The sequence below is a fragment of the Parathielavia appendiculata genome (assembly GCF_033297405.1).
Source record: "Parathielavia appendiculata strain CBS 731.68 unplaced genomic scaffold N657scaffold_20, whole genome shotgun sequence".
Taxonomy (NCBI): Eukaryota; Fungi; Ascomycota; class Sordariomycetes; order Sordariales; family Chaetomiaceae; genus Parathielavia; species Parathielavia appendiculata.
This window is the reverse complement of record NW_026944239.1, coordinates 265413-273405: the sequence shown is the minus strand read 5'-3', so window position 1 is coordinate 273405 and position 7993 is coordinate 265413. Positions and strand designations below refer to the sequence as shown.

Genomic DNA, 7993 nt, shown 5'->3' with positions numbered 1-7993 from the left:
TATATGGAAGTAGCGTGCATCCAGGAGCCGTCTCGCTTCGCTGCCCTTGGTTACATAAACAACCATCGAGCGGATGGATGAACCTGAAGCTAAGTGCAATGTGCCACGTGACCTAGGGATCGGCGGTCCAGTGCCGTGACACTAGCTGGGTGATTAGGCCCAGCTAGAACGTATGCAATGCGTTAGACTACCCGAAGGGATTTCGAAGGAGTTTCCCAAACTTGTACCCTATACTCCAGCTGTTGGACAGCAACAGTTACTGGCTCGAATAGGCATAGACCAACCAGGTGACACTGCATCAATTGAGGCACAAGATAAAGCTTGAATTGGCTGTCTGAACCTTCCGTCCTCTGTGTGTCCTCCTTCAAAGAACCGAGGGCTTCGGGACCCTAGACCCTGCTTTTGGGTGGGTGACGAGTCTTCCACGCTTACTGCATTGGGCAACCGTGCCCAGCCCCTGAATCCAGGTGCCATGGGGTCAGTTCAGTTCAACACCTTGCATTAATCGTCCTTCCTAGGCTCCCAGGCCTTCCACTCTTCGATAGTCGGCACATCTGCGTCTCGCTCTGTCCATTCCCTGCCTACTTACTGTACGGAGGTTACAGGCAAAAGTTTTCAAAGTGGGCCAGGTACCGGCAAGGGTCACGGTCAGGGGCCCACTCTCCCTTCCAATGTACCAACGCGTCGCGCGCGGCCGTCAATTCAGAAAGGATATACATTCCATTGGTATCAATAACAGCCTGTTGCCGTACAGGCATTGTATCTACACGCTCTCTAAGGAATTCCTCAGGGATTGCTTCCTATGCAGTATTTACTGCTTCCCATAGTCTGTCGTATGACATATTTGCTGGGTAATTGACTGCAATGTAATCCTTCATCCAGTTCCACGCGTTCTCGATCGGATTTAGATCAGGGCTATAGGGAGGATGGGTGTAAACAGAAACCCCTCGAGCTATAAGCTCGTCGCGAGTGACCTGGGCAGTATAAGGAGAGGCATTGTCATACATGAATACCTGGCCTAGATGAAGCCGAAACCACGCATCAACAAGAGGGACAGCTCTCTCCGAGTACTTCTCCCCAGTTATCGATCCCCAGTCCTTCTCCCAAAAAAGAGCAGGCCCTTTGCCATATTTTGCTGAATATGAACCCCAGAACATCCATCCCTTTAGCCGTTGTTCACGCTCAACGATGCAAGTTGGGTCGTATGCTTCGTCTTGACGGCGTGTAACCCAGACCTTTCGACGGGTACCAGCAGTCACCCAGGTCTCGTCAGTCCAGAGGATTTCGTGATATCGCTCGAGAAGCCAGTGTATACGCTCGAGAGCATTGTCGAGGCGGAGTTGTCGGTGTCACGGGATTCCCCGTTCCTGTTGTCATGGTTATGTCATATGCTTGCGGTTATGCATACGTCATGGGATCTGATCATACGTCAGGGTCATGCTAACGCATAGGCCTCTGCTCCAGTACTTAAGGTCTGGTTGCACGCCCATTCCTGTCATTTAGCTCTTGCTCTCGTTGTAGCAATATCAATCTTGTATGTGCGAGCTGACCAGACCTTGGGTGGTGCCCGTCACAGTCGGTTCTTCTCGGTAATCGGAGGCTTTCGGTATGCAACATAGCGTTTAAAGCCAGCGTTGCGAAGAGCGTAGCGGATGGCATACTCTGAACAGTCTCAGCCAAGAGCAAGAGGAATCTTCGAGTAAGGCATTCGGCGAGCGGCTTTCGAGGAGGTAACAAAGGTGATCAGCTCTTCAATCTGCTCAGGATTGAGAAGGCTAGGTCGACCAGAACGTTTCTTTGGTGTTGTGACGGGCACCACTCAAGGTCTGGTCAGCTCGCACATACAAGATCGATATTGCTACAACAAGAGCAAGAGCTAGATGACAGGAATGGGCGTGCAACCAGACCTTAAGTACTGGAGCAGAGGCCTATGCGTAAGCATGACCATAGACGTATGATCAAACCCCATGACGTATGCATAACCGCAAGCATACGACATAACCATTCGAACAAGGAACGGGGAATCCCGTGACAGGTGTAATATTTGGAGCGCGGCAAGCATGTCCAACTTGGTTGTAGGTAAGCCCAAGTTGTGCAACGATTTGCTCGTACGACATGCCAAGATTGCGGAGTATTTGAACTTGAAGCCGCTCATCGCGGGTAAGATCAGGGTTCTTGAACCGCTGGCCAGGTGGTGTAGAGGGGGGCTCTGAAGCCATTGCAAAGGTGGTGTTTTTGCTGAATTGACGGCTACGCGCGACGTGTTGGTACATTGGAAGGGAGAGTGGGCCCCTGACCGTGACCCTTGCCGGTACCTGGCCCACTTTGAAAACTTTTGCCTGTAACCTCCGTAGTAACGTCCACTGGCTGTGTTCACTGCCTGATGTGTGCCTGCAGCCACCCCTTGGCACACTCCTGGGTCCCACCGCCAAGGGGCTCGTGTTCCTGCGCCGCCGCAATTGGGATGTCACCGTTGTTGTTATTGTGGCCCACATCGGCTCAAGATCAGGGTTTCATCCACTTCGTTTTCTGTATCATGCATCATCAACAATGCAAGCAACTTCGTCTTCATGATCATCACTTCCGCTGGTTCCTCCCACAGCCGTGCATGCGGTGTGCAGAAGCTCCGTCATCCCAATCCTTATGCAGCCGCTGCTCGGCCTGCCACCCACCTATTGAGGTATAAGTCAATAGGGGGAACCCAGGCCTCGCTCTCCAGATTGCGGGCCGGAGTAGCCTTGTAGGCCCCGGTCACCACACTCAGGCAGCGCGTCTATATTGCTTGGAGGTTGCGTGCAAGACCCCACGGTGTCCCACCGAGTAGGATCGGTGTACGGAGCTCCGTCGATGCACGGTGCTAAGCTAGGGGCCAGGCTTCTGGGGATAGCGGCGGTGGAAGTTACGGACCACCTCTTTTGCATTTGTCAGGTGGTCTGCGGGCACCTCGGTAGGCTGATCGTATCCAGTCCACTTGACGGTGTACGGATCCGTATTTCAGCACTGCAACTCAAGATGTTTCATTCGTCGAACGACACCAACGCGGCTAGTCTTCTGTCAGGGAGGAGGCATCCGAGCAGGTGGGTGGCGTCACGTGTGGCATCAGGCTCTCAGGACGAGTAAAAGACTTGTTGTCACTTTTGGGAGCGGGGAAGGGGTGAGCTGGTGGTCATCAATGATACCGAAGACCTGCTTCAGCATAATGCGATCGAGAGTCATACACGTGAATTCCCAGGACCATGGTGCGAATCGATTCGTGCAGGGCGTTCCCAGCTCTGCAGCAAGGGGCTGTGCCCAATGACAGTGCTTCGATTGGCCGGTAATTACCTGCAAGCCTGAACGGTTGCACGGCACAGCCAGTTTCCACCGTTTTCTTGAAACGGACAGCACTAACAGAGGAGAAGAGGCGCCGGTTTTGGGATCCCGAAACCTCCTATTTCTTGAACCCTCCTACAGCAGAAGATAAGCTTTTTAGGGGGTGGAGAAATGGAGACGGGGTAAGGGGGTAGGGGATCTTTCACCAATGTGGTTGCCGCTGCCGTCGATTGGTGCATCCGGGCCAAATGCTTACCCGACTGGGCGCTTACAAATCTGGTTCTGTTCAGCCTCCTGGAAAAACGAACAGGTCGGTTCCAATGCCGATTCCTCGAGGAGGTGTACGGCCCGGGGAGGTTGTCGGGAGCCTCGTGCTGAACTTGTTTCGACACAAGTCCGCCAAGCTCGACGCTCCAGCTCAGGCAGGCAGAGATTGTTATTTTGACCGCCCCTTTCAGGGGCTTTGTGTCGACCGGAGTCTAGGAACGGACCAAAGTGCCCGAAGCCGGAGTGCGTTGAGAAGACAAGGGGCTTCCAATTGCATCCGGCGCCGAAAGGCAATCGGCGGCTCGAAGGATGCGACATCACTTTAATTAAACCTTGTACGGTTGGGAGGCACGCGCGGCACGGGAGCCCGTAATCCCGTGGCAGTCCCCCCTATCTTGTCGCGGAGTGACGATGCCTTAAGAAAGAAATTCCCGAGGATTCAGACGGCAGGCTGACCTCTTGTTCAGCAAAGCCCCGCGCCACCCAGGAACCTCCCCCCAAAGCATCTTTCACCATGGCCTTCCAACGATGTCGACTCGTTGCACTCGCCGCGTTGCTCGTAAGCGCGACTTCGGCACAGAACTGCGACTACTCCAAGAACGGCTATTGCATCAAAGCTGAAGCGAGCGCGTCGGTGACGTTCCCGTTCGAGCCGTTATTCACCAGCCCCCCGAAGTTTGTCTTTGCCATCGACAACTTGGAAGACCAGGATATCCAGGACATTATCAACTTGGACAAGTACATTAGTGCTCCCGCCAAAGGCAAGCCGGCACAGGCCGTTTCCTGGTGGTTGGAGTACGACAACAGTACCGTCAACCGGAACCAATCTCAACAGAGAGAGTACTACGCTTGGGCCCTGGAATCCAACTCGACCAACGAGATTGGGGGCAACGACGGCGGATGCGAGAAATTGCTCAGTGCCCAATGCGTGAGCGACCTCAAGAACCTGTTTACCGGTGTAAACGGAGCTCCTCTCGAAGCCCTTCAGGGCTACTTACAGACGCCGCCGAGGATCAACTGTCCGACGATGGTTTGGGATCGCCGAGTCTTGCCTTTGTGGGGTGGAAGGAGTACGTTGTTATGATGACTGCACATGTACACCAGGTTGGTTGTTTGACCGGAGCCTGCTAATGCTGCTATTAGACACATGGTTTGCTAGAATGAGCAACACGTTCTTGTGGACGTCTGATCCTCCTAAATCAGGCAACGCTTCGTATACACATGCTTGGCGCCAGATGCGCTACCGCAGCTTTGAGGAGCAGAAGTCCACCGCGGTCATTGCCTTCAATCTAGGCCGGTCGTTGGTAGAGAGTGGACGGGACAACACCACCATCAACATGGCCTGTCTCAGGGTGGGCGCCGCACCTGGGACGGCCACGCAAGGAGGGGATTCGGGAAACTCGGCTGGCAAGACGGCTGCTACTTCAACTATGGTCCTTGGAGTCATTGCAGCTGTCTGGGTGTTCGTTGGCTGACTTTGGCCGAACCAACCAGTGTGATGGGACGCGGACTCGTTAGAAGGCGGGCGGGCAGGCAGGCAGACTCAAAGCCATCAGCTTGTGCCCAATGTCTGCAGGTAGTGGGGGGTTGCAAATAGTTGACATGTAACTAAGATAACACAATACAGAATTCATTTAGACACCAACAGCGTGCTTCTCATGGCGCGAAACTTTGTCATTGGAATTTTGCCATAAGCGCAACTGAAAAGCTAGAGATAGGGACACGTACAGAATCTCCCTGCATATCAGCGGGCGCACCGGGAAGCAGTCAAACGTGTGACTGCAGAGAAATGGGGCGCATGTCCAGACTGGTTCAACTTCTTGGCCCTGGACGCCCGTAGTCGTTGATTAGTCCCTACGTCAATAAGGGGGCATGGTGCGGAGTCTGGGAGATGGAAAAAACCAACCAATTTGAGCACCCAATCTATGGTGTTGAATGCGTACGGCTGCCCATCATGAGGGTCATAGGCAATTTTGGCCTCCTCATGCTCAGGGAACTCTTTCCAGATTTCGGTTCGTAGTATTCCGTAGCTGGACCTGGCGTATCCCCGTGGGCCACGTTCCTTGTTGAGGGCGCGAAGAACAGCACCACGAGCAACCGCCGTCACGCTAGACTTACATCAGCATACATCCTCCTAGGGGACCTGGAGGGGCGGATATGGTGGCCTGGCGTACGTGCGGGGTGGAATCAGGAGACTCGGCACTGGGCACTTCTTCTCTTCACAGATGCTTTTGAGGTGGTTGCTGAGGTATCTTTGGAGTGAGACCGACCCAGCAAATCCACCAATGAGGAGAACTTTCTGGAGTACATGTCAGCCTCCCTTCTGAAAGAGAAGTTAAAGGGGCGGAACCCATCGTTGACACACGTTAATCTTGGTGTCCTTCTTCAAGGCATTGGTAATCTGTTCTTCCATGATAGACCCAATGCCTTTCATACGAGCGAGGAAGAGTTCCTTGATCTTATCTCTAGCAGGCAATGAATAAGTGAGATATCGAGTCTTGAAAGTGAGGTGGTGCAACCGGGAACCTACACGGGTATCTTTAAGCTGCCCCGGTCGAAGCCTTTTGCAGGATCGGGACGGAGGCCCGGGACATCAAATTTTTTCGTGCCCTTGATTGAATAGCAGTCGAAGACTCGTTTGAGCCTGTACTCAAATTTATCGAACATGATCCTTTCAATAATTCCGTCGATGGTTCTATCATCGCTTTCCAAGTATGCTTCGTCGGCAAGTCGACGTCGAAGCAGCTCGCGGAAGCTTTCGTTAATGTAGCTAGATCCGTAAAGGCCACCTGTTCTGTGTCAGTAACATCTCCGGGATTGCTGGATGATGGCAGTCACATAAGATTGCTTACCACCTGGCGGTACCACCTCCCGAGTGAGGCGCAACGGAGTGGCCATGCTCACGGTATAGGTGTTGGCGTCGACAGTCCCTCCTCCTTAAGACAATATCAGTACATAAGCAGGAAACGGTTTTAAGGTTTTGTTTACCTGCGTCCAAGAGGACGAATGTCTCGCCTGGCTAATTTCCTGTTAGTCAGCACTCTGTGGGACTCAGATTGACCTGAGAGATACGCATGTTACCGTGATATCGCGTGAAGTAGCCAGCACAAACGCAGCGGCTGCCTCTGGCTCAGACACAATGAAGAGATTGTCGATGTTGTTGTTCTGGACGTCAACGCCTGCAAACCCTGCCTGACCCATGGCTCTCGCCATCGCTGTTTGCATGTTACGGCAGGCCTTTTGGCTCCAGATCGCCGGGACGCAGAGGATAGTTTCCATTTTGTAGCTGTCGTCGTATCCGGCATTTTCAAGTTCAGTTTTCGCATGCCGCAAGAGGCATGTCAGGAAATCGGCAATGACATCGCAGGGGTCTTTGATAATTCTTCTTCGCTTCAGCTCCTGTAGCGTGACACCCAAATCGTCCCGAACGGTTTGAGTCCAGTCGCTATTGTCGAGAAGGAGTTTGAATCGAGCGAGGGGTCTGTTGTTTGGATCGGCGTGGGTGGCAAATCTATCCCAGGTCTCGTGGACTCCGTAACCCCAGCGAAACGAGCTTGTCTCGTCGACAGACATCTGATCCGAGTAATTGGCGCCCTGCGCACCGAAGATGGCCAGAGGGTTGTCCGAATCTGCTTTGACCTCGCCAATGGCCGGTTCTGGCACCTCCTCCAGTTGATTCTGTCTTCCAATGGCTAGTAAGCCCTCCTTTTGCCGAAAGTCACGATCCAACGGGTATATCACTTCTGTAGGTACCTCACTTCGCATTTCGTCGTCCAGAGCACCAAAGGTCGCGTCATCTGGGTAGTTTTGTATTGTGCAAATGTGCGTAAGATCGAGATCGCCGGCCGATTCTTCTGGTCCGCCTTCAAGTGCGACGTATGCGATCGCCGAGTACGTGGTCCCAAAGTCAACAGCCATGAGTAGACGTTTTGAGGAACCGGGTGTTTTTGGGTCGTCCAGAAGGTGGTCTGGAACGTGCTCGGGTACGAGGTTGTCCATGACGCTTGAACGATAGTGAACAAGCAGATCATTTCCTTCCAGCGTCACTGTGGACGCTCTCGAACCGTCCATGGCAACCTAAAAATTCCCCGGCAGAAGGAGGACAAGGAAGTAGAGAGAGACAGGATGTTAGAAATTTCGCGTGCTCAGGTTGTGGACAATCCCTGGGCCTCTGCTCCTCCCTTTAGGGTACGTGGGAGGCCTCAGACTCTCCAGCTGAGTTCAGGCCACTCTCTTCCTGCCAGTCCTGTTCCGGAGCCGCGGACCCTGCCCTGACCTCCATTGCAGACCGCGACCTACCACGCTCCGGTCTGCTGGGCGCTTGCAACCCTGGACAGGCATACTGCTGCCATTGAAAAAGGGCAGGCAAGGCATTTCCGTTCCATCCAACCGGCATAATGATGTGCGCAACCAA

At 53.4% G+C, this 7993-nt stretch overlaps 3 protein-coding genes across 3 annotated transcripts; 1 reads left to right on the top strand and 2 right to left on the bottom strand.

The window, feature by feature from the left end:
• Positions 1-1759: 1759 nt before the first annotated feature.
• On the bottom strand, positions 1760-2249 carry N657DRAFT_649626 (uncharacterized protein). The gene has a single exon (XM_062793763.1). It carries the CDS (start codon positions 2217-2219, stop codon positions 1959-1961), a length of 261 nt encoding a protein of 86 aa, XP_062643816.1. The 5' UTR covers positions 2220-2249; the 3' UTR covers positions 1760-1958.
• A 1645-nt stretch (positions 2250-3894) lies between these two features.
• N657DRAFT_242053 (uncharacterized protein) lies at positions 3895-4781 on the top strand. Its single transcript, XM_062786376.1, has 3 exons — positions 3895-3984; positions 4047-4507; positions 4723-4781. The coding sequence occupies exons 2-3, from the start codon at positions 4094-4096 to the stop codon at positions 4741-4743; spliced, it is 435 nt and encodes a 144-aa protein (XP_062643815.1). The 5' UTR covers positions 3895-3984; positions 4047-4093; the 3' UTR covers positions 4744-4781.
• Positions 4782-5213: 432 nt separating this feature from the next.
• Positions 5214-7578, bottom strand: N657DRAFT_580665 (uncharacterized protein; the record flags this gene model as incomplete). Its single annotated transcript, XM_062789474.1, has 6 exons — positions 5214-5405; positions 5486-5692; positions 5783-5878; positions 5945-6031; positions 6112-6373; positions 6641-7578. The coding sequence occupies 6 exons, from the start codon at positions 7576-7578 to the stop codon at positions 5214-5216; spliced, it is 1782 nt and encodes a 593-aa protein (XP_062643814.1).
• Between the last annotated feature and the right edge of the window lie 415 nt (positions 7579-7993).

Bases quoted from the DNA above. Each gene is read 5' to 3' on its own strand.
- N657DRAFT_649626 (XM_062793763.1), bottom strand. From the start codon at position 2,219: ATGGCTTCAGAGCCCCCCTCTACACCACCTGGCCAGCGGTTCAAGAAC.
- N657DRAFT_242053 (XM_062786376.1), top strand. From the start codon at position 4,094: ATGGCCTTCCAACGATGTCGACTCGTTGCACTCGCCGCGTTGCTCGTA. The intron at 4,508-4,722 runs GTGAGCGACCTC...TGCTGCTATTAG, and splicing joins AATTGCTCAGTGCCCAATGC to ACACATGGTTTGCTAGAATG.